A 25,563-nucleotide genomic window follows, 5' to 3' on the forward strand; every position below is an offset into this window, starting at 1 on the left:
CATGATTCGAGGTGATGTCTGTTTCCCGTGCCCACGTGTGCGTATCTGCATCATGTTAGTACAGCTAAGTGTGTGATGAGTTGCATTTCACGTCCTGCAGGGCAGACTCAGGCACAAACATTCAGTGTTTGCATTGCTCAGGGGAGGCATGTGGCTCTGGTATGAGAATCGCATGAGAATTATGGCATGAGAATCAGGGATCTGCACTGGCAAGAGAAGCTGGAATAATAACAGGATGACAAGAAGAACAATAGATAATGACATTAAACATTTACCACGTGCCAAGCACAGTCCTGAACACCTTACATGAAATGTGTTAATTAAGACTCAAAAATTGGGAGGATTGCTTGAGCCCAGGGGTTTGAGACCAGCTGGCCAACATAGCAAGACCGCATCTCTACAAAAAATTTAAAAATTAGCTGAGTGTGGTGGCATGCACCTGTAGTCCTGGTGATAGGGTTTGAGACTGTGTCCCTGCCCAAATCGCATGTCAGATTGTAATCCCCAGTGTTGGAAGTGGGGCCTGCTGAAAGGTAATTGGATCATAGAGATGAATTTCCCCCTTGGTGCTGTTCTTGGCATAGTGGGTGAGTTATCACAAGATCTGGTTGTTTAAAGGTGTGCAGTGCCTCCTCCTCCTCTCTCTTCCTCCTGCTCTGGCCATGCAAAACATGCCGCCTTCCCCTTCGCCTTCTGCCACGATTGTTAATTTTCTGAATCCTCCCTGGCCATGCTTCCTGTCCAGCCTGTGGAACCATGAGCCAATTAACCCTTTTTTTCTTTATAAATTAACCAGTTTCAGGTATTTCTTTATAACATTGTGAGAACGGACTAATACACCTAGCTATTCCAGAGGCTGAGGTGAGAAGATCCTTTGAGCCCAGGAGCTTGAAGCTGTAATAAGCTAAGATCATGCCACTGTATTTTAGCCTGGGCAGCAGAGCAATACCCTGTCTATTTAAAAAAAATACCTTCAAAAAACAGCCCTTAACAGACACTGTTCTGCCTCTTTTCTGCATGAAGTTACCAAGACTTCCAAACGTTAAGTAGTTTATTAGCGCTGTTGGCCTTGCTGGCTGTGGATGAGCTTGGATTCAGACCTAAGCTGCTGACTCTCCAACATTTGCTTTTAACTTTTTAAAATTTAAGTTGTATTTTGTTATTTTGTTTGTTTTTTGTAGAGAAAGGATCTCACTATGTTGCCCAGGCTGGACTTAACCTCCTAGGCTTAAGCAATCCTTTTGCCTTGGCCTCTGCAGTAGCAGGGACCACAGGTGTGACACTGCTCCCAGCTCAGCCCTTGCTTTTAGCCTGAGCTCTACTTCATACCATTTCATGGAGAGGAGAAAATGGGAGGATCCATGGTGACCTTTAGAGAGTAGAGCAATCAGCAATCACTTTAGAAAGAAGATAATAGCTCCTAAAGGAAGAACTTCTCAGGTAGCCAAGAGAACATGGTAATCTGTTGGAACTTTGCAAAAGAAGAAGAATGGATTTTTGAGGGTGAAGGGAGTGCATCTAGTGTGGAAATACTGGGAGAGGTTCCTCCAAAAAAACATGCACGATTGCAGTGAAGCTGGTATCTACTATGATCTCCCTCTTGGAATTCAATTCTCAGTGTACATAGAGACTCCAGGAAGCCTTGCAGTTGAAAACCCAATTTAGCATTGTTAAAACCAGTGTGTTTCAGACACATGGAATCAAGAACCCACTGGTCCACCATTTTCTCTTTATACCTCCGTGAACATCCTTGTGTATGTTCAAGCATCCTTTACCCAGGAGACTGCTCTGTTGATAAATGACTTATCCACACGGGCTTTCTTCTGCCCTTGAGAGGATTCACACATGTTTTTGTGGAGACTTCAGGTGATTGCAGAGAGGCATGCAGGCCCAAAGTTATGGCCGCAACAGCAAACCCTAGTCCTCAGGTAACTTAGAAGGCAGCCACAAGATAAACTATAGCAAAAAATTCCTTTCTGAGGTGAAACTGTCACATCCCATGTCAAGGCTACCACACACTGGGCATGGTAGAAGAGAGGGGCAGACCTCTTTGGCCATCCAGAGCAGTTCTACAGTTGGCAAGGTCCCTACAAACACCATTAGACAATGCAGCAGACTACAGCAAGCAAAAGATCTATACGTGCGTTTTATAAAACAGGACCCAAAAGGCCAAGTCAACATCACTAGGTAACACGGAGAGGCAAGTTAAGACCACAGTGAAACAGAAAGGCACACCCACCAGAATGAGGAAGGAAAGAAGGAAAAGAGCTGGAAGGGAGAGAGACAGGGTCAGGAAAGAGGAGGAAAAGAGAGAGAGAGGGGAAGAGAGATCAGAAAAGAACCCTGCCAACATCAAATGTTGATAATGATGTCATGTCATAGCAAGTATCATGCATGGCTGGAAAGAGTGTAAAATTGACACTGTCAGTTTGGAAAACAGTTTACCTTTATCTACCAAAACTTAAGATACACATTCCATATGGTCCAGAAATTACACTCCTGATTAAAAGAAATGTGTGTACGTAGGTACTAGGGGACCAGGGCAGGAATGTTTCTGGTAACCTTGTTTAAAATAGCCTCAAGATAGAAACTGTGCCAATGTCCATCATAGAATGAAGATACAGGTTGTAGTGTATTTATTCAATGGAACGTCAAACAGCATTGAAAATTAGTACATTCAAACTATGTACCACAAAAAAGACTCACACAATCCACACCAAGCTACAGTGGCCAGAAAAAGAACACACATTGCTTGACATTCCATAACAGGCAAAATTAAACTCTTATGTTCAAGAATGGATGATTAGTTGGTAAAACTTTAAAAAGGAAAAATCAAGGGCATGGTTATAATAAAATTGAGGACAGGAGCTTTGTGAGGAAGGGGAATGTTTGATGGGGAAGGAGCAGGAGAGGCCATGAGGGTTTCTGGGTGCTGGCAATGTTCCGTTTCTTGTCTGGGTGGTGGTTACAAGGATCTTCAGTTTACAATAATCCATCAACCTGTACATCTATATTGTGTGTACTTTTGATGTAGTGTATATTCTACAGGTTTTTAAAGAGGCTTAAGCAACCTGGATGAGAACACAGACCAATTGTACTCTCCTGAGCACGAGCTGTGTGCTGGTCATGACTTACTAGGCAGCTTCACCTGAGGACCCACAGATTCCTGGCCTGCATGTCTGTTCCTTCTCTTGTGTTTCCTAGCTTAATGAATGACAGCACTATCCCATTCTAAAAACTAGGGAGGCATTTTGTCTCTTCCTGCTCCTAAGTTTTCTGTATTCCATTAGTTTCTAAGCCCAGTTTATTTCCACCTCCTACACATTTTGGAAACTTATCTTCACCCTTCACTCCCACTATCAAAATCTTAGAACTGTGTAATCTCTAACTTACATTATGGCAACATTTCCCCATGTTTTTTGGTTGGTAGTGGTGGTGTTTCCATTCTCCCGTCTATATAATTTTATTTGCTTCACTGTTCTCAGAGGGACCCTCCTGAAACGCAAAGTAAGTTATATCATAGTTGTAAGATCATCATAATTTCCCCCATCAACTGTAAAGTCAAGTTCTTACCTCTCCATGTGGCACACATGGTCATCTACAACCCATCACCCACATATGTTTTCACTCTCGTTTCTAGTAAACTTGACCACTTGATACCTCAAGCCCTCTTAACCCATGAGCCTGTTATTCCCTTGGCTGTCAATACCTTTGTTCCTCCTCTTTGCCTGGTCAATCCCACTCATTTATCAACGGTTCAAGGACCAGATCAAATGAATCTTCCTCTGTGAATGCTTCTCTTCCTTCCTTTAAGTCCTGTAAGAGTTAACTCTTCCCTCCTTAGGTTTGTTTCATTCTTATGAACTAACACATGTTCACGCACTTTTACTATAATGTGTTGTCATTTCTGTCTCCCTTTCGAGATTATGTGGCTCCTTCATGGCTTTGTCATAGTGATGTCCATAGTTCCTAGGACAATGCTTGACCCAAAGTATGCTCTTGGCGAAAGTTATTGAACAAGCTGAATGAAGACTAAATGATTTCAGTGATGACCCTGTGATGGTTCGAGGCTTAAGGCATACCCTGAAGAAATCAAGCTCCTCCAATATTTAGTGGCACATCAGCTGATCAAAAATACAATATACAGTCACCCGAGACTTCTGGCAGGAAAAATTAAGATCCTCAGGGATGTAACAATTTGTAAATAAGTATTGCTGCAAATAATCTTTCTTTATATAAAGGTCACTTAGGTCACCTGCAAATACACACGCATACACACACACACACACACACCCCTACACACACACACAAAAAAAACAACAACTCATGGGTACAAGGAATGATAGAACGCTATTTCTTAGTACTCTGGTCTACTGAGTCCTCCTGGGCTCTTCATTGCTGTTAATTGCCATCTCAGATGATTCACAGGGGGGACGCAAAGGAATCCCTAAGGATTAAATTGTATATTAGCACAACTTTGAGGTATATCAAAAGTAATTATGTTGCAACAATGTTTTTTGAAATCACCTGGATTTTTCCATCCCTGACTTTTTGGAGAAACTCAGCCTCTGCTTGGATGCACTTTGCTTTGCCTTCTGAAGACATCATCTCCCAGCTCTCCTCCTGAGTGGGGGATGGAAACTGTTGATGGCAGGGCACCTGTCATCGTTGTCCATTCTAATTAAACTTTTCAAGGTGTCCCTATGAGGCCAGATAAGCAAAACAAAAGACCTTAGGTCTTTTAAAAAAGCTATACACTTTCTAAATCACCAATATGGGCCACGTGTGGCGGCTTGTGCCAGTAATCCCAGTGCTTTGGGAGTATGAGGTGGAACAACTATTTGAGCTCAGGAATTTGAAGCTGCAGTGAGCTATGATCATGCCACTGCACTCCAGGCTGGGCAATGGAGTGAGACCCAGTCTCAAAAACAAAAACCAAAAAACAAAAATCGGTAGTATGTGTTTAACAAAGTAAATTCCATACACATCCTAAATATAACATGAATGCAAACATTGTTCTCAATCTGTGGCAAGATAAATTTATACCTTATGTCATTTGGTTTGGTTCCTTTTTGTCTGGTTCTTAGGAGGAAGCAGGATAACTGAGCAGATTTCTATTAGACAGGGTTGCCATTGGGTCCTTGTGATTAAATCTATATTGAAGGCAGTCTTCCAAAGGTGAAAATCTTTGAAAACCATAAGTAGATTCTGGGTCTTTTCTTGGCATGAATTGTAGAACAGAGCCCTCCGCTGCAGGAGCATTAACTAATGGTCCTGAACTGCCTACACATTCCCAAAGTCTGCAGCCTGTGGCATACCCAATTACAGGTAGATTTGGAGTGAGTAAAATATAGAGCAGTCTGGGAGCATTTTGCTGGCTCCTTCTTCGATTTCATCAGCTGGTCCCAGCTCAGTTGTCAGCTTTGATTTTTAGGTGGTACATGGGGAGAACATTTCTAGCTCTTGCTCAGGCAGGAATGGCCCTGCTCCTGCCTTCCCCTTTCTTTGCCAGTGTTGTCCTCTAGGAGGATGACAACCCCGTGGGACACAGAACCACTTCTCTGATAGCATCTCTTCCCCAGGGCAGCTACTCCCCTAGGAAACTGACTGAGTAGAGACATCCTAAATGCTGAGGAGTGATGGCACCAGGAAGGCCCAAGACATGGGCCCCACAGGGGGCAAACAAGGAAGTGTTCCAGATGCCAAAGGTGCTGCCCTTGTTTATGACCGAGAGGAAGTTAACCCATCTCCAAGGGAACAGAGTCAATGGAAAGTTTCTTGCGTTTGCCAGAAAGTGATAGTTTCATATCTTGTGGATGAAAGTTTGTGTTCTGAGGGCTGTCATGGTGGAGACATGTCCTTGGAACTGAAGACAAACAGAGACAGATTTGAAAAAAGACTGAAAACGAACACAAGTGACAAGATTAGAAAGGAGGATGCCTCTAATGTCCACTTCTCATCCAATCCCCAAGTCACCTTCCCCTGGCAAGAATTAGGCCCTTAAAACTGGAAGTCACCACCACCTCTCCTCTTCCCCCACACAGAGGGAAGCAGGTAGACAGAATATTGTCATGAGTATACATTTAGAAGAACAATCTCCTCTATACAGATTACATGAAAAGCAGAGTATTATAACTTAATGCTTCAGGTTATACTTTTACTGATATGATATTTAATAATTAATAAGTCAGAGTACCCAAGTTTAAAGCCTGGTTCTGCTGCTTACAAGTTATGAATTCTTAGACAAATTACTTAAACTTTCTGTGCCTCAGTATTCTGCTCTGTAAAAAGGCCACATAATAGCACCTACCTCATAGGAATAGGCAGAGTCTCACTCTGTCAGCCAGGCTAGAGTGCAGTGGCGTGATCTCGGCTCACTGCAGCCTAAGCCTCCAGGGTTTAAGCGATTCTTCTGCCTCAGCCTCCCGAATAGCTGGGACTACAGGCATGCACCACCACACCCAGCTAATTTTTGTATTTTTAGTAGAGACAGGGTTTCACCGTATTGGCCAGCCTGATCTTGAACTCCTGACCTTGTGATCCACCTGCCTCAGCCTCCCAAAGTGCTGCCATTTCAGGCATGAGCCACTGTACCCAGCTTCGGGAATTTTTATAATTAAGAGAAAAACCATATCTGAGGAAATTATGTTGCAAATGTTAGCTATTATTGTTGCATACTATCTGGGACAGAACCCTAATGATAGGTTTACACAGCGTCTTGGTATCTGTGTGTGTGTGTGTGTGCGTGTGTGTCTGCAAAGGGGAATTTCAGGTGATTTGTAACTTTTACTTTTTTTAACAGTGTGTCATGACAACCAGAGGCAGCTGATTCCAGTATTTTAAAGCAAACATATAGATGAATATTATATCCCCAGTTAAGCCAATGGAAGAAGTTGGGCTTAAAGTTGAGTAACTAAAGTAGGGTAACTAGGTTGCTATGTATGTCTTGGTGGCCAGGACATGCTCTGTGATCACCGAGTTGTTTTGTGAGTTGGGTAACCTGGTCAGAGGAGTGAAAAAAAGAGATCATGATTCACAAAGCAATGGCCTTTACCTCCACCTGATCACTGACGCCCCGACCCTGTGAAAGACACTTCACTGTTTAGTGTTTCAAGCTCCTCCTCTAAACGTAGAGACGTGGACAAGAGTCCATTTTTAAAGTGTGAAGGAGGTTTAAATCCTTTCCTCATCATGACTGAGTGATATTGCCAAGATCTTTCAACATGAAGTGCCTATCAAGCCCTCTCCTTTCAGGAAGTCTAGGTTCCTGGACCTAAAACCAGTAATAAACTGATCTTATTTCTAACCTGGAAGACACATTTTTAAATTAATATGACTATGCTGTATCAGCTCTGTGATGTGTCGCACAGGGATGTGTGGGTCTTTGTGTGTGGCTGCAGGGGGCGCTGTTGTTGATCCTAGGTGCCTTACTCAATTAGATGCTTCTTGGAGCATTTGAATGAGGGGCTAGCAGGGGGTGTGGGGGTATGGGTGGGAGTGGAGGGTGAGTAGTGGTCTATCACGGCTGTATCTCTGAGAAAATGGGCAATGTCAGCTTACAATTGGAATTTCAAAAGAGCAAAACCCCAGAGTCAAACATATAACTCACTTGTACCTCTGCTGTTGTCTAGAAATTCTGCATCAAGGTAACTGAAAAGGAAAACAGTTACCTACCAATGAAACGTTTTCCCCTACAGCCTTCCATTAACACATTCTGTTTAGTACTGACGTACAAATGCAGGAAGCGCCTTCATGAACTTGCTGAGTCTTTCGTACTATGAGATTGCTCCCTTTGAGCCCAGCCTCTTGAGAAACAGACACCATTCTGTGCAAGGCGGATGCTTGAGGTTGATGCGGGTCTGGACTGAAGTTGCCTTCTTTCCTCTGGAAATTCTTCTGTGTGCTTCCTTGGGAGCAGCACAGAGACCCTGAGGCCCTCCCTAGTGCTAACCCCTCCAGCCTGGATACTCTGCACAACCCTCCTCATACCTGACACACTCATTCCGACTGGCTTGAGATACAGAGAGCTGGAAATACCCATACCCGTCCAGCAGCCCGTCATGATTCAGACTGTCAGGGAATTGGAGGACAGACAGCGAGGCCTGTTTTCTAATCCTCAGGGTTTTATATAAAGATGCTCCTGGTTTTATGATTCCAAAGGGTTCAGCCACCTCTCTTCCTTTTCCTAGAGCTACAAGTCTGTTTGGTTCTCAAGTAGTCAGGATTTCCTACCTTTTTGGTATATGCATATGCTATTATTAAAACAGTTCCAAGATGATCCCCTGAGAAGTTTAGACTACTATTTGCTAATAAGGTTGGCAGTGTCCTAGTAACCCAGGCAGTGTATGCCTTGGCCTATAGAGTAGGGAGTTGGAAAGACAAACAAGTGTTATCAGAATAGCTACACATAAGGGGATAGTGTCAGCTGGAGGAGAAGGGCTGGCGTCCTCTGCCTTCACTGGATCTCTGCGAGTAGCTTCATGAAGACTGAACGGGACTTGAGCCTGTAGGAGATGGAAGATGGATTTCAGGTTTCTTAGGTTTCTTATGTACCATTCTGCAGTGTGTGACTCATGCTGATCTCAGAAAATGGAAAAAAAAAAAGAAAGAAAACAAAGCTAAACAAATGCAGCAAAACTTAATAATTAGTGAATTTCAATAATAGACATATGGGTTTATTTTACCATGTTTCTGTGATGCTTGAATATTTTCTTAATAAAAAATCAAATTCAATATCGAATTGAAGGATTCATTATGAAATACCTGTGAGGAGGTTTTAAAAGAAAAAGCAGAAAGTTTGCATTTGTTTACTTCCCATGGCCAGCATATTTTGTAGCTGACTTGGATTTCTCCTGGTGAGCCAGCCTCCAGCATCACAGATTTCCAGCAATGTGCCCAAGGCCCGGTCTAAAACTCTTCTTTTTATTCTCTTTAGTGAAACATATGGCTATTCCGAATAGTCTTTATTGTGTTACACACAAAAAAACTTATCAACTACTGCTGGTATTTCCATCAGGTGTTTCTTGACAGTTCTCTGGTAAAGTGATTAACCAACTGTCTTTTTACTTTTAAGAATATGCTTTGCTTCTCCATTCATTTTTTCCTATTCATATCCTTAATATCCATCAGGAAAAGCAAGGTATATTCACCACATAGTCTCAAATTTGTTAGATAAATTCCTGACCCTTAAGAATTCTGTGTTTAAAATAGAGGTGAAACACATAAAATAATGTCTCAGTTTCAAAGGTCATTATACCTGAGTTCTATATGAGTCAAAATATAGGCTAAGATGCTGTAATCAGGCCTCTCCCAAAACAGTGACTTCATCAAGGTAGAAATGTATTTCTCTTTCAAATAGTGGTCTAGGCCGGGCGCGGTGGCTCAAGCCTGTAATCCCAGCACTTTGGGAGGCTGAGATGGGCGGATCACGAGGTCAGGAGATCGAGACCATCCTGGCTAACATGGTGAAACCCCGTCTCTACTAAAAAATACAAAAAACTAGCTGGGCAAGGTGGCGGGCGCCTGTAGTCCCAGCTACTCGGGAGGCTGAGGCAGGAGAATGGTGTAAACCTGGGAGGCGGAGCTTGCAGTGAGCTGAGATCTGGCCACTGCACTCCAGCCTGGGCAACAGAGCAAGACTCCATCTCAAAAAATAAAAAATAAAAATTAAAAAAATAACAGATACCAAAAATAGGCCCGGCATGGTGGCTCACGCCAGTAACCCCAACACTTTGGGAGGTTGAGGTGGAAGGATTGCTTGAAGCCAGGAGTTTGAGACCTGCCTGGGCAACATAGAGAGACCCTATCTCCACAAAGAAAAGAAAAGAAAAGAAAAGAAAAGAAAAGAATAGAATAGAATAGAATAGAATAGAATAGAATAGAATAGAATAGAATAATAGTGGTCTAGGGCTAGTGGAGCAACCTTGACAGCCACAGCTTTAATTCTAGCTCCAAAGTGGCTGCTTCAGCACTTACCATCACACCTATGACCCAAACAACAGAGAGGAGTAAGGGAACACGAGAGGCTCACTTTCGTTCCTTCTCAAGACTTGGCCTTCAAGTGTATACATCCCTTCTGCTCTCATCCCATGGCCCCCCTAACTGCAAAGGTGGCTGGGAAATGCAGTCTCTAGCATGGAAAACAGGGAGGAATATTGGTGAAAGCTAGAATTGCCTGCCTCAACCAGCCAGTGACAGATCAGAACTCGAATTCAACTGTTTTGACACTGCATGTGGTGCTATTTAAAATAGGAAACAGCAAGTTAAAAAACGATTTGTTCACAAAGGCAAAGGAGCACCATTGCTGCCCCACGTGTCTTCAGGAGATTCTGCAGGTAAAAGTTTTGAACCAATCCTGTGAAGTAACTGGCCTTTGCAACTCACAGATGGAAGTGACTCTCCCTATTCAGTCATATTTTCTGCTTGGCTTTATCTGTCGTGGAAGGCTAAGAGGTTTTCCAGCTTTCTACATGGAAGATCCCGTTCTTCCTCACTTTGAGATTGCAGAGATAGCTACATGGACATAGATCCCCATAGTCATAAATGCAAAGCAATTTTGATTCAAAAATACATTATACAAGGTCATAGCCAGAATATATGTTCCAACATGCCATCAATTCTCTAGTAATCATATGCTACTTAAAAAAAAAATCAATACCGTGAGGTCAGCTGCAGTATAACACACAAGGAAGAGAACCTTTTGTGGAATTTATTTTCCATTAGATTTTTGTCCAATGCTCTAAATTCCAGAAGTGATCTGCTTCCTACATACTTTATTCATTCTGCTGACTCCTCCCTTTCTCCTTTCTTCCAGTCACATCTTTTGAATATGAAAAAGCTATGTTCAAAGCTTAATGTATTCTTCCTGAAAAACCTTTAAGGCCATCGCAATAAGCACAACCATTTCTTATTTAATAAACAATCGCTGTCTCATTAAATGTAAATTAGTTCTTTATCCTTAACTGTATTTGTTGAATCTATTACTTACTGTGTTTACCAATTTTGTTTCCTTTGGCTCCAAAGCTTTCTGTAAACTACTCATAAATATGAAGTGAAAGGAAGGCCCTTTCTCTGTGTGTAAGCACCTTCACAAGCCACTTTGAATAGTCCTCTTCTTCAAGTCAGTTCTGTGTTTCCCGTGCCCCCAGGCTGACCATCCCAGGCACCTGAACGCAGCCCAGCAAGATTCTGGGTGACATGCAGGACCACCCTGGACCTTTGTCTCTCAGAAAAGCCAGTGTCCACCTCCCTAGTTCTGTGTTGCAGACGTCAGAAGTGGCTGCAGGTGCAATCTGAAGGGAACAAGCGCAGTCAGGCTTTTACTGAGGAGAAATGAGTTATTTCGGTGGCAGCAGCATTTGGCGCTTCCATTCACTGGGCCCCAGCATGTCCAAGTTTCCTGGCTTAGAAGGGCACAGTGTACGGCCCATCTGTTCCAGCAGGCTTTCCCTGATTAGATAGGATGCTTGGCAAACAGAATCCCAGATAATGGATATTTGAATATTTTTGTAATTTCCAGGCTTGTGCCTAACAGCTTAGCAGTTGGCCCTATGTTTAAAGAAAATGGGTAATAATCATGACTAATGTGGCAATTTCCATTCAAAAATTTCCAATGGTGCTTAATTAAATCTTCCAATAACATTTGGAAACAAAAGTTCCCCCATCCATTCTATCCATGAAGAAGAAAGGGTGAAAGGATAGTGGGTGGACTCTTGAGACACTCACTGTGGCCAAACGCAACCAAGGCACAAAAACTGTGGCCATTCACTTAGTTACAGATCCCAGAGGATCCCCCACAACCCAGCTCTTTAAATGGAATTGGTCTATTTTCATTCCTTCAGTCCCTGCTGGGGGACAGGCAGGAGGCAGAGTGAGAGAACAATTTGTCAGAATCCCAGCTAGTCTGCTATTCCCACCGCACAGAGACACCATGACCGTGTTGCCCCCCACTTTCCCTTCCTGGCCCGAGAAAGCCTCCTTCCTTCAGCCTTCATCATCATCCTTCTTCACCTCCTTTTGTCTCCTTTGCCTCACCTGTGAAATCAGGCAAACAGGACTCACCCTTTACCCTCTAGGGATGTTGGAAGATTGATAACATGTCAAGAAAAAGACTGGATTTATTAGAATTTCACAATGTCCTATTTAAAGAGAGAAGAAGCCACCGAATAAAGAAATTTGGAAACCACTCTCTCATTTTATTTTTAAGTCATTTTTCTCCCTGTTATTACTCTTTTATATTTTTTAGGATCTTTTGGTCTGGTTCTACTGCAATTCAAAGTGTTTTGTAAGGGTCCCAACTGGTGCCGGGACTCAGGCCACGCGCTGCGGCAGGGCAGAGAGGAGGATGCAGCAAGGCAGGCCTGGGGACCGACAGCCCTGTCACGCTGACTTATGATGGATGAGGGAAAAGTCTATTTCTCATCCGCAGTGGGGGAGGTGAAGTGTAAAGAAAGATGCTCCCAGAGTCTCTGGGCGATTCATCTTGCAGCAGATAAACTCTAGAAGCTACAGACTTGTGAGGGAGAGGGAGAGGAAGAATTGAAGAATCAAATTCATTATGTGAAGTATAATCTCATGAGGAAATATCAAAATATGTCAGCAGCACCCAAGACGGGAAGGTGGGGAGAGGGCGGGGAATTCACTGATGGTATTTGTCAGTTGCTAAGCCAGGCGTGGAGGGGAGAGGCCCTGGGTTCCTGAAAACAGCCTTCCCCACCAAATTCCCAAGGAGGCCCAGCAGAGCCCAGGGCGCGTCATGATGGATGAAGCCAGGAGATGTAGCCCACACACAGGAGGCCTCTTTGAAGTCGCTCTTCCCCTGTCAAAAATTCACTTTCCCTGCTTTTCCTTCGTGTTTCTTAAATGTAGACTCTGCAGAAGGCTAACATAGAGGTTAGATATGCATAGGTAATCCCATTAGCGGTGGTACAGGTGCTTTCTTTCTGGAGCATTTTGTAATTATGTCTTTCCTAACCACTTCCTGTTTGTTTCCAGATTTTAGCAGAGCTCTACCTGGTGACAAACAGCCAAACCTTGCAAATGAAAATAGTCTGGGGACCCATTTCCTGCCCCTTTAACCGTGCTTAGCGGACTGGGATTCTCTGAGTCCTGCATATGCATGAGGTCTGCAGACCTAGGCCCTCCACGGCCCCAGCGGGAGAAGAGGCAGAAGCTTCTCTGACTCTGGGCATGGGGCAGGCTCTGTCATTTCCATCTCTGTCCCACTTCTCATTCCCAGAGTGACCTTGGGCAAATCACTTTCACCTCCTTGAGACTCAGTTTCCACATCTGGAAAGCTGAGATAATAGCTACCTGCCTCCTGGGGGAACCTGCGAGGCTTAATTATTAATGTTTGGCAAAGCTTCCTAGACCTTTGCCGCAAAGAATCCACCCAAGTGCAAATTATTATTATTATATCACTGGAGCCTTAGCTCCAATTTTGCTTCTGAGGGTAATGATGATTTCTTTTCTGAAGGAAAATATTAATTTTAACTCCAAGTAATTTATCGGGTAGTGGGGAAAAAAAATTACCATTTGTCAAGGACAGCACTCTCTAAATGGAAGTTCTAGCAGCCCCTCTCTGGGGAAGATTGCAAGAAAAATCTTCCCATTTTACTGTCTTCCCCGGGCGTCTTCTCTACAAGGCTCCTCCCCGCTCCCCTTTCTTCACTTTCTTCCCCCGGGTGGTGGGTGGTGGGTGTTAGCATGGGCGGGCCAGGGCCAGACCTCAGCTGAACTTGCTTTCTCTTTCTCCTGTGACAGCTCCAGGCACTTTTTTTTTTTTTTTTTTTTTGGATCAGCACAGAAACCATATACCACATATTTTTAAGAAACAAGACTTAATACAATATCCTTGGATTGATTTCAAATAACTAGGCACCCTCTCTATTAAAAGTTTCAAACTAATTTACCGCGTCAAATGAACCCCCTTCCCCAAGACGATGGCCTGTGCTTTTTATGGTGATAAAAATAGTGCAAGGCATTGGTGGTCATTTTCTTCTTTTTGGTTTTCTGTCCATGAGGCTTAACGAATGGCCTGGCTCTCTATGCTAGGTTCACAATGGCCCCTAGAGCAAACCGTCTCTACTGTTCCTTCGCTGTTTCTAGAACAGCCTGCAAGTGCTTATGTGGCTGCATCGCCAAAGAGAGATCTGACTCTGCTCCCCAGACATTGCCTTGGTCCTGCAACCTGAGGCCACTAGGAAAGTAAAATTAGTCTTTGCTTCACTAGGAACATGGTAATTGCTTATCAGCTTCAGCTGCAGAAGCAGATATTTGTGCAAGGCTTTCTCTGCCAATGGTTTATGCCCCTTGATTCCTGCATGTTCTTTTGGAATTAGTCAGTATCTACTCCATTTTACTAAGGGAGGAACTGACTAACCAAAAGGTCCTTTTCACTCCCTCTTGCTTTCATCCTGGTGCAGATAGTCCCTATGCCACCCTATTTATTTATGCCACCTTATTTATTTGTTTGTTTATTTTTAAACAAAGGAAAATTATTTCTCATAATTCTGCAGGCTGGAAGTCTGAGATCAGAGTGCCAGCATGGTCTGGTTTTCGTGAGGACTCTTCCTGGCTTGCAGACAGCCACCTTCCCACTGGGTACTCACATAGTAGAGGGAGAGGGTGGGCAGGAGAGAGAGAGAGAGAGCCCTTTAGTGTCTCTTTTTGTTCCATTTTTAAAAATTTTTCCAGCTTTTTTGAGGTATTGTTGATATACAAAAATGGCACACAATTATTGTGTACAACATGGTGAGTCTGGACATACGTGTATACTCATGTTATCATCACTGCCATCAAGGTAACAAATATATCCATCACCTCCAAGAGTTTCTTCGTGTCCATTCATTTTTCTTCTTTTATTTTAAATTTTAATTTCTTATGGCAAGAACACGTACCATGAGATCTAGCCGCTTAACAATTGTGACTTTAATATTCATTTTCCTCTTTGAGCCTTCTCCAGAAATTATTCCCTTCAAGAATGTTCTTACAACACACATGCTCAGACATGTGCTCACGTGTGCACACACACACACACCTTCTGTAAGTGAAGCCCTTTGCTTCCTCTAGGTCTGCCCATGTGTGCACTGCCCAGGCCACAGAACCCTTTCCCTTGCTGTGTTTCTAGTACCTGTCACCTATACTGCCATGGGGTATGGCCCAGGATGACATACTCCTTCTTTGGACCTTCTCACATCTCAGATGCTCGCGGTACCCCCCGCATGAGAAGGACAGCACATCTGAGGGAGCTGCAGACACCCTGGCGCTGCATGTTGGGGGTCTGCTCACCCCAACACTGTCCCCTGTAAACACAGGGAACAGCCCCCTTCCTGCAGCTGACCCCTCACATCCTCGCCAGGGACCTCCTGCCTCTCTGTCCACCTCCAGCCTCAACCAAACACCAGTAGCTTCCTGAACACTTGGTTTCTCATTCTCTGTGCCCGTATCCACGCTTGTCTCTCTGCCTGGCACGGCATGAGCTCTTCTTTCTGTCCAGAAAAGTCCAACCAATATTGTTGGCCCAGGTGGAGCGTCTTCTCATGAGGTTTCCAGGTCTCCTCCTGCCTCCCCGCTGCCTCCCAGGCAGTGAGAGCGGGGTTGGTTCTGTTCTCGCACCGTCACCCCACCTTGTACACGGCTCGGTTGTTGGCATTCTCCATGCTGGGCTGAACATCTTTGTTGTCATGGCTCCTTCCCCTTCCAGCCGCAGGGCACAGCAAGAGCAGTGTCTGGACTTTATATGGTACTCAATAAATATCGGATGCATAATTGAGTGAGCAAGTAAGTGCCTTTATGTTCTCCATTTTTAGAGCAAAAATTAATCATACATTTGAGTCATTTTGCAGTTGTGCTAGAAAGATGTCTGAGAAATCTGTAAAGGGCCCTGAGATCCTGTGGGGACTCTGCCCCGTGACTTCTGGCCACCCTGACACAGTGTACTTCACTGGAGTCATCTAGAGCTCCCGTGTCCTCAGCACAACCATGAAATTCAGTTGCCTATCTTTTGCCTAGCGTTCTCAAGGGAGAATCATGGTCCTTATGCGGACCCATCTACATAGTCAGGAAGTCCTATTTCTGTCCGACCTTAAGTCCTATCAGTCCCAAACTGGAAAACACTGGGTTTCAGAAGAGGATGAGTAACCTTTGTGCACCTCAAGCCTGAAGTGGTTAGGAATGAAAATGTGATGTCAATATGAGATGATATTATTAGAAACCTGTTAAATGGACTCCTGGCGTGTGCTCTTAACGTCTCTCCCTTCAAGAAAACTGCCCCACACCAGGTCTCATTTTGTGTAGTCAATATAATCCTGATAAGACCTATCACAGCGCTTATGGTGCTAGAAGAAATTAAACATTTAGGGGATTCCTCCAGTGCCACACTGATTGAGCTCAAATGATGCTGCTAAATTGACAGATGCATTTGTCTGTTCTTGCTAGCTAGTAAGTCTCCCTTGCAGAATGTACAAATTCCTTTACAAGGAGATAAAAACAAATCAGGAACTCCTTTATGCTACCGTTATGCTGCTTTCTCCAGGAGGGAGTCTCCCTGTGCCTGCCACTGGTGCATGTGTGTGTGTGTGTGTCTGGATGTGCATATGTGTGTGCATGTGTGTGTGTGTGCGTCTGTGTGCGCACGTGTGCTAGATACAAGGGGCATGCAGCAGGTAGAGCCAAATTGCTGCTCAACTCATCATCCACACAGTGTGAGTCTCGAGCCTTCCAAGGCTGACCCTCTTTTCCCAGCCATTCTGTTAATTGAGCCAACCGTGCCAACTCCTGAAATGCAAGGACAGTCTTGTCAGCAGGGGAAGGCACCTTGCACCTCTTAACCAAATGCGGCACAACTTTAAACCGATTAATAAAACTCTTAAAAGGATAATATTGTTGGGCAAAGTGCTAAGGTTTCCTGCGTCCGCTTGGGTTGTGTTTTTATTAAGCTGTAAGCCTTGTTCTGAAAAAGAGAGGGGGAAGAGGGAGTGAGAAAGAGACAGAGACTTTTATAGCCTGCAGCCTCTTGTTTGCAGATTATTTTCCAAAGATGCTCAGTAGAATGTCAATTGCCTGTGATTAGAAGTCCTGCTAGGTACTACCTTGAACAGAAGAGGCTTTAGAAGCGAAAGCAGTTCCTCAGAGAAGCCACATATTTTAGTCTTGGAAAAATTTCTCAGCTGAAATTTGACCCTCAAGGTGGTCAGAGCTAGGATGTGGGGGTGTAGCTTGAGGGGATGGGTGCAAGCTGGGGAGATGGGCAGGTTTGGAAGCTCCTGTTCTATTTCGCCTAAGGAGCATATCATTTCCTCATCACCAGAGAGACCCTGTGGGGGACTGGGGAAGAGAGGGGCTGGGAGACGCTTGCGGGGAAACCTAAGAAAACCTGGAGGCTGGGCACAGTGGCTCACGCATGTATTCCCAGCAGTTACGGAGGTCAAGGTGGATCCCCTGAGGTCAGAAGTTTGAGACCAGCCTGGCCAACATGTCGGGGCCCCTTCTTTACTAAAAATACAAAAAGTAGCCAGGCGTGGTGGCACATGCCTGTGATCCCGGCTACTTGGGAGGCTGAGGCAGGAGAATCGCTTGAACCTGGGAGGCAGAGGTTGGCAATGAGCCAAGAATGCACCACTGCACTCCAGCCTGAGCAATAGAGTGAGACTCTGTCTGGGAAAAGAAAAAAAAAAAAAAACCAAAAACCTAGAGTCTGGCCAGACACACCTGGGAAAGCTCTGACCTGGAAAGCCTAAAAGATATCTCCTATTGGAAGCATTGCTGCTCAGGGCCCATCCTATTAATTCTTCCATTTCATGAGGAATACAGTTTACCACAAACATTAAAAAATCTCCTCTCCATTTTAATAAATAGTGATAATTTCTAAATGAAAGTATGAGCCTGCATCAGCTCAGTTGTGTAAATGTTAGAGTCATGCATGTTTCTTCCCCAAATTATTTCACAAAGATGCTACTTGAATCCATTCCACTTGCCCATCAAAATGAGAAGATGGCGCCAGCGAAGGCAGAACAGATGGGAGAGATGGAACATCACCTGCGTTCCCAGGGACCCAAATTCTTACAGACATTTGTAGTGACAGAGGTGCAATCATAGCACATGATATGTGCCCAGTAATTACTTGCTGAATAAATAAATTCATAAACAGTAATGATGGCATCATCATTATTACTACTACAGCATAGCAAACACTACTGAAACCACATCATCAGCTGAGAGCAGAGTCTTACATGTTTTACATATAGTAAGTCACAGAATCCTCTCAACAGTCGTAGGAGGAAAATTCTCTCTGTCTCAGTGGTAAGGAAAGTAAGTTCAATTTGCCTAAATTATTATGGATTATTCATAAATGAACTATCCTCCAATCATAAACAGCAAACAAAAAAGATGTGGCAAAAGTGGCCAGTATCTCTAGAGCACTGACCACATACCAGGCTCAGTCCTGGACTAGACCTCATTAAATCTTCACAGTCCTCTTGCACGACAGTGAATATTAGATCCTTTCTACAGAGAAAGCTCACTGACCTGTTACTCTTCACTTGATATGGCATCGTCATTTTACAAGTGGGGAAACTAAGGCTTAGAGAAGCTAAGTTCTTTGCCCAAGACACATGGCAAATGCCAGAAGTTAGATTGTAGCCCAGAAAAGAAGAGTGAGAAATTCTCCTAGTCTCATATGACATAATAGCAACTGTCCGTCTAGAGGCCTTTGTGTAGTTTTGATTGGTCAGATGTGAAAAGAGGGTAGTCTTCCCCCAACGCAGGCTGCACCCACACTTCTCATAGGAGTCTTTCAACACCACCACTGAGGCAATCCAACGTGGCAGGAGGACACTTCTTCTGCACATACTGCGCCTAGAATCCACAGCCTAGGTCCACTCACCTCTCTGATGGTTCCTCATTCCACCACGGCCAGTTGAGTATGGAGCACCAGCACGCATTCAAAGTCAGCCTTGCTACTTAGAATATGAGGGGCCTTAGTAATGTTGGGGAGGATTACAAATATATCAGTTCACATTACTGAGCTTGGCCCAGCTGTACACTTAATAGCTCCCAGATGCTCTCTCTTTTTCAACAGCTTTACAGAGATACAATTCCATAACATATCATTCACCTGTTTGAAGTATCCACACACTTGGCTTTTAGTATATCCATAGAATTTTGCATCCATTACTGCAATCAACTTTAGAACATTTTCATCATTCCAAAAAGAAACCTTGAATCCCTTTAGGCATCTACTCCTGAATCCTACCGTTGCTCCAGTCCTAGGCAACCCCTAATCTACTTTCCTTTTATTGTTGCTGGGGATTTTTTTGATTTTTTTTTTTTTTTTTTTGAGACAGAGTTTTGCTCTTGTCACCCAGGCTGGAGTGCAATGGCATGATCTTGGCTCACTGCAACCTCTGACTCCCGGGTTCAAGTGATTCTCCTGCCTCAGCCTCAGGTGATCCACTCGCCTTGGCCTCCTGAAGTGCTGGGTTTACAGACATGAGCCACCATGCCCGACCTCTAATCTGCTTTCTGTCTCTATAAATTTACATATCCTGAACATTTCATAAGTCTTTTAATGACATTTTTTATTCCTATTTATACACTAAGGTTTTTCTCTATCTTTTCTTTTTTTCTTCTCTCTGGTTGTTTTTTTTTTTTTCTTTTTTTTTTTGAGACAGGGTTTTACTCTTGCCCAGGCTGGACTACAGTAGGGTGATCACAGCTCACTGCATTCTCAAACTCCTGGACTCAAGCAATCTTCCCTCCTCAGCCACCTGAGAGCTGGGACTACAGGTGCCCACCACTATGCCTGGCTAACTTTTAAAAAGTTATTTTGTAGACACGGGTCTTGCTACATTGCCCAAGCTGGTCTCAAACTCTTGGCCTCAAGTAATTCTCCCACCACAGCTTCCCGAAGCTCTGGGATAATAGGCATAAGCCACCATGTCCGCCTCTATCTCACTTTTCTAGGCCTAAGAAAGACCTGGACCTTCTTGACTCCAGCTGGATGCTCTTTCCAGCCTCAGAAATGTCTCTTTAGAATGGGCTGAGATTCTGCTCTGGCCTGTGGTCCCCACTCAGGGAGGCTCCTAGGAGCTTGTCTTTTTCTTTTAATTCCTGAATTCTTCCCAGATATCATTTATTCTGTCTGTATCAGTCTTCCTTTTCCTCTGATCTTTGCTCTTCAGACTTCTAAGTCTGTGCTCCTGTCACTGAAAACTGCACAGACTCACTCGAAGCTTACTGAAAAGACAGGCTGTCTTTGGGAGGCCGAGGTGGGTGGATCATGAGGTCAGGAGATCGGGACCATCCTAGCTAACACACTGAAACCCCGTCTGTACTAAAAATACAGAAAATTAGCCGGGCGAGGTGGCGGGTGCCTGTAGTCCCAGCTACTCGGGAGAATGGTGTGAGCCAGGAAGGTGGAGCTTGCAGTGAGCAGAGATCGCACCACTGTGAGCCAGGAAGGTGGAGCTTGCAGTGAGCAGAGATCGCACCACTGTACTCCAGCCTGGGTGACAGAGCAAGACTCCAGGAAGGGAGGAGAGGAAGAGGGGGAGGGAGAGGAGGCAGATTCTTGGACCTCAGCCTCAGAGGCCTTCATTCAGTTCATGGGAATCAGCATTATTTGTAAGGCCTCCCAGAAATTCTGAAGTGGGTGGTCCTTTGATTTCACTTTGTAAAGCTCTAGCCATCCTCTAGTAATACTCCTCGGCCACGTTCCAGGAACATTCTCCATTCCTTGGTTCTGGCTCTGGTCTAGAATTGGTTCACAAATCCTAAAATTGTCTAAAACCTAGAAGCAATAAACGAACCTTGAAAGAGATGCCTTTAGAACAAATGAAAAGGAGTGACTTAGTAGATCACAAATTTGTGGAGCGTTTACCCGTAGGAAACAGGGCAGGCTAAAATAATAATTTAAAAACAAGGCCAGGTGCGGTGGCTCACGCCTGTAACCTCAGCACTTCGGGAGGCCGAGGTGGGTGGATCACGAGGTCAAGAGATCCAGACCATCTTGGCCAACATGGTGAAGCCCCATCTCTAATAAAAATAGAAAAATTAGCCAGGCGTGGTGGCGGGCGCCTGTCATCCCAGCCATTCAGGAGCCTGAGGCAGGAGAACCCTTGAACCCAGGGGGCGGGGCTCGCAGCGAGCCGGGATGGGCCTGGCGACAGGGAGACTCCATCTCAAACATTAATAAATAAATAAATACATAATAAACATTATTCAGTAAACAGAATTGCCTATTACATACTAGGCACTGCAGACTCAGAAAGGAACAAGAGTGATGCACCCCTGGCTCTCCAGAGGGAGCACAGTAGCAGAGAAGACAGCCACGGACGAACTGACTAAGGCAGCACAGCGGTGCAGACAGGTAGTTAGGAGCAGTGGCTTTCCAACCAGATGTGCTGGATCCCAGTTCTGCTGTGCGGCCTCAGGCACGTCACTTAGCTGCTCTGTGCCTCCAATTGTTGATTTGAAATGGGGATAGTAGTGGTTCCTCATGGGGTTGCTGTGAGAAGTGCTTCAAACGATGAGGTGCTCAGGAAGTATTAACTACTAGGTAACTAATTAACCATGTTTTTTATAGACGCTGGAGTTGGGGAGGGGAAGTGGAGTTAGTGGCTTGGCAGGAGCCGCTCACTGCGTCTGAAAGACTCTGACGAAGTGACATTGCAGTGGCTCCAAGCACCAGACTTGGTAATTTACATATATTAACACCAATCCCCCAAATCCTGTAGAGTAGGTATGATGCCTGTGTTAATTTACCCAGGAGAAAACTGAGCTTCCCAGAAAGTTTGAGCATCTTGCCCAAGGTCATAGAACTGGAAACAGCGCCAGCTCCCACCCCAGCTCCCAGGCAAGCTCTTGGTATGACAGGCCAGCCAAGGTGCAATTCTGGAAGGAAAGCTCCGTTATTAGTTGTTGGGGGAAACCAAAATATTTTAAAATAACTGTGCCCTCTCACATGCTGCCTCTTGGTACCACAGTCAAAAGAGAATACTGGGCTGGAAAAACGTTGTGTTTAGGGAGACAGTTCTTCTGTCCTTCTGTTTCTGCTCTTTGTTAAAGAGTATGGTGTAAAAAGACAAAAGAGATTTCGGATTCCCTTCTCTGAAACAGATCCCACAGCACAGAAGGCTGCAATCTGAATCCTGTACTATTTAATTAAGGCAATACAGGACTCGTCCTTTCAGAACTAGGTCACAAATGTGCCTCAGCGCAGAGACTCCTTTTTGGTAATATGGGCTTTGGGAGGAAGAGAGCACGTACGAAAAAAAGTGAAATCTGTCTTCCCAGATATCAGCTTTCTGTCGTGGGCAGGGTACAGTGGGCTAGGCGAACAATTTAAAACAACAACAACAGCAATCTGAGACCCTGGTTTGGGTCAATTTAAAAGAAGTTTGACCAATACCCAGATATTTCATAAACTCCCATTGAAATGCACAGAAACACACACTTCAGGTCAAACCCACGGTGTTCTGACTGGCGGGTCAGTGTGCAGCCGGGTGCCCTCTGGCATGCAGAGAAGGACATAGGCAATGCAGGGCAGCCTTTCTCTTTCAGAAAGGATGCCACTGGCCCCTGCACTTCCTAGGGAGGCCACGGGGTCAGACCATCAAAGGTGCCCTGATGTACAAGGGGAGCCTGGCTAAAAGGTCACAGTGATCTGTGCCAAGATTCCCATCCCAGAACCCAGGATCCTTCTGATACACAGAACAATTGAAGACGTTTGCCCCCTAAGGACACTCTTAGGCGTTATTTTTCTCCAGAATTAAAAGAACCAAAACTGGATCATCCGTGACTCCTGTCCCAACCTTCCCATCCAGGCTGGATGTTGCCATTTTCCCCACCCCTGCTTCCTTCCCTTTGTCTTGCTTTACCTGGCTGTGCCTTTTGATCTTTGGTGTGACAAATTTCAGCTGCCACTAATGCTCATGTAGAGCATGTCTCTCTTTCCCTTGGATGACTGTGCGCGCAATGAAAGACTTTGCAGAGATGGCTCCCTGAATAGAAATGCACGCCAGACAAACAACGCGAGCAGCTCAGACATCCCCACAGAGGCTCCGGGAGCTTAAAAAGCCCACGTCGCCCTAGAAAAGAGGCTATTAAGGTGTGGCGCGATTCGCACTTTCAGGCAGAAGCTTTTTAAGCTGCTGTAGCGCCCAATCAAAAGGAGATGAAAACTTCAGTTTTTCAAGATATGCAACTCTTCTGCTGATGAAGGAGAATGTTCCCGGGTGCAGGTGGAATGAGAATGGGTTCCTGGCACACACTCAGCAACCTGGCAAGGAGAGCTCGGACCCCATGGCCATCACTTCTTGTCTGTCTGCTCTCCATTTCCCCACAGCTTCCAGGGCCAGCATAAGGGGCTGGAGAGGAGGCTCAGGACCCTGTAAAGATCTCAGTGGAGCTGAGCAGGAGAACACCACTGACTCCGCACTCCCTCCTCTTGACATGGCCCTGGAGAATTCCTAAACAAGAAGCAGTAGCAGCCGAAGCCCAGGAGAGGGTTTGGGAGCTACTGGTAAAGTCTGACCTGCTGCCTGGAGCCCATGTCCTCTTCTGTCATTCCTAGAAGGAAAATTAGACCCAGAAGCCTGGCTTTGGAACAGGGAAGACTGGGGTTTACATTTTGGCTTTGCTTATTTATCACTGTGTCCCTAAGCCACAGTTTGCTCATTTGCAAGATTTCTGTTTTTCAATACTGTAGAAAGGAACAGATGAAAAGTCTTGCATAAAGTGCCTCACAGTAGAAAACCAACATAAACTAGCCTATGTGATATTTTCAAATGGCAAGAAAACGAAGGCAGGGACTCCCAACCAGCAGGAGACAATTCAGTTCAATTGAAAGTAACTTCAGTTTTCTCCCAGTGTTGGGTAGAAACAGAATTTCTACTCTCTCTCAAAGTCTTACCAGGTAGGTGACCGCCTCTCCCAGGCACATTCCACTCCTCCAAGGCCCCGTCTTCTGAAAGAGTTCCTTCTCCTATGATTGCCAGGGAGAAGCTGGAAGAAAAATAAATAGAGATTATTTTCGTTAACAAGTGCCTTCTATCCAGCTGACATTTTTCTGCTCCCAAATCTTTCCCAAATTAGAGTCGTACCCTGTACTGTCTCTCTATGGAAAGGGTGGGCCGTTTCTCTTAAAGAGTGAGAACCTGAAGGCAGGCTACTCAGTCATCTCTCGAGTATTGGTGACCAGAATGTGCCTGTCCCCATGTGGATTTCTTCTAAGGGGCTGGAGCACTGTCCACCTGTAGGCACTGGAATCTCCAGGGGCCTCTCCTTTTGCTCACCAGACACAGCCTCGTCACACGAGCCAGAGCAGCCTCATGCTAGCTTAGGGGATAAAGGCCTGCAGGTTCTTTTCCTTATTTTTAAAGCAAATTGCTCTATTCCCTCTCGTGGCTTCGGCACGTGGGTGTTGGGGAGCACTTCGGCTGTGTGGGTGTGGGAGCTAGACGCCCAGTGTGGTGTCTGGGGAGGGTTGATGTGCTTAGAGAGTCAAGTCTGGCTCGGCCTTCGGAAATCCAAATAATCTTTAAATGCCAACTTTATGCTTCATAGTTATAGTGAACCATTCAGGGGTGGTTGCAATTTAGGAAATGTCACTGTACTCCCCAGTCCAGTCAGTGACCCATTAGCTAAAAGCTGCACTGAGTGTCTACAAACCCTATTCTCAAAGCTCCCTCAGGTGCCCCACTCCCTTTAATTCTTTCAACATCTAGGAAAAAGGCGTTGTTCATACTGTAGTTTAGAGATGCATAAATTGAGACCCAGATGGTAGTGATGTGACTTGTCCCAGGTTATGCGGTGTGTGAGGGGCTTTGAGAGTCCCAAGCCTAAGGTATCCCCACTGGGCCACACTGACACACCCAAGAAATGCAAACTAGAGTGTGTGTGTGCATGAGTGTGCATGAGTGTGTGTGCGCATGAGTGTGTGTGCACATGAGTGTGTGTGTGCATGAGTGTGTGTGCATGAGCGTGTGTGTGTGCATGAGTGTGCGTGTCTACACATGCACCTTTACATTCACTTAGGGATGGCTTGGAGCCCGTCCAGTGATCTACAGTCAATGCCAGTCCCAGAGTTCCCTGGGTGAAGGAAAAAGAGAAGTTAGGAGAACATCACAGTGGAAGGAAGAGGCGTGGCCTACGCTTTGTAAAGGAAGCAATATTATTCCTCCTGGGAAGTCAGTTGTCTCCCCAGGCTTTGAATGGAAAGCAGCCTCAGAGTTCCTTGACATCGAGGGGAGCTGCTCCCTCCCCAGTCCCCACTGTTGCCTCTGGGAGGACCTATGCCTGGCGCTGCTCCCTCCCCCCTCCCCGCTGCTGCCTCTGGGAGGACCTATGCCTGGCTGAGGGGGCCTTTGGGGCTATTGGAAGAGCAGCAATCCTCCTGATGAGCTCCTCTCCAAAAAAGCCCCCTGCTTGGCTGTGGCCTGAGCTCTCTCAGGCTTGGAAGAGACTTTAGACAGCATCCAATCTATGTTTAGTGCAATAATCTCCTATTCAGCAGGAATTCTCAAAAATTTTCTCAGAACACCAGTCCCTTTGGATGACTCTTTA

At 45.0% G+C, this 25,563-nt stretch overlaps 1 protein-coding gene and 1 long non-coding RNA gene across 28 annotated transcripts in view; one reads left to right on the forward strand and one right to left on the reverse strand.

The window, feature by feature from the left end:
- NTM (neurotrimin) overlaps positions 1 to 25,563 on the forward strand; it is a 1,404,754-nt gene that overhangs the window by 617,237 nt on the left and 761,954 nt on the right. Inside the window, exon 7 of one of the 27 annotated variants that reach the window (XM_074015667.1) lies at positions 10,814 to 10,937. The exons of the other annotated variants lie outside the window; for them this stretch is intronic. Within the exon in view, the coding sequence (XP_073871768.1) occupies positions 10,814 to 10,826 (13 nt within the window). The 3' untranslated portion in view covers positions 10,827 to 10,937. Of the gene's footprint in view, positions 1 to 10,813; positions 10,938 to 25,563 lie in introns of those variants that run through there. 27 annotated transcript variants of the gene reach the window in all.
- The window catches only part of LOC123568587 (uncharacterized), a 36,965-nt gene that overhangs the window by 4,361 nt on the left and 7,041 nt on the right, over positions 1 to 25,563 (reverse strand). The window contains exon 3 of the long non-coding RNA XR_006691949.3: positions 3,394 to 24,003. This is a non-coding gene — a long non-coding RNA (uncharacterized lncRNA). The remainder of the gene's footprint in view (positions 1 to 3,393; positions 24,004 to 25,563) is intronic.

This window comes from Macaca fascicularis, chromosome 14 (assembly GCF_037993035.2).
Source record: "Macaca fascicularis isolate 582-1 chromosome 14, T2T-MFA8v1.1".
In the NCBI taxonomy this organism is placed as follows: Eukaryota; Metazoa; Chordata; class Mammalia; order Primates; family Cercopithecidae; genus Macaca; species Macaca fascicularis.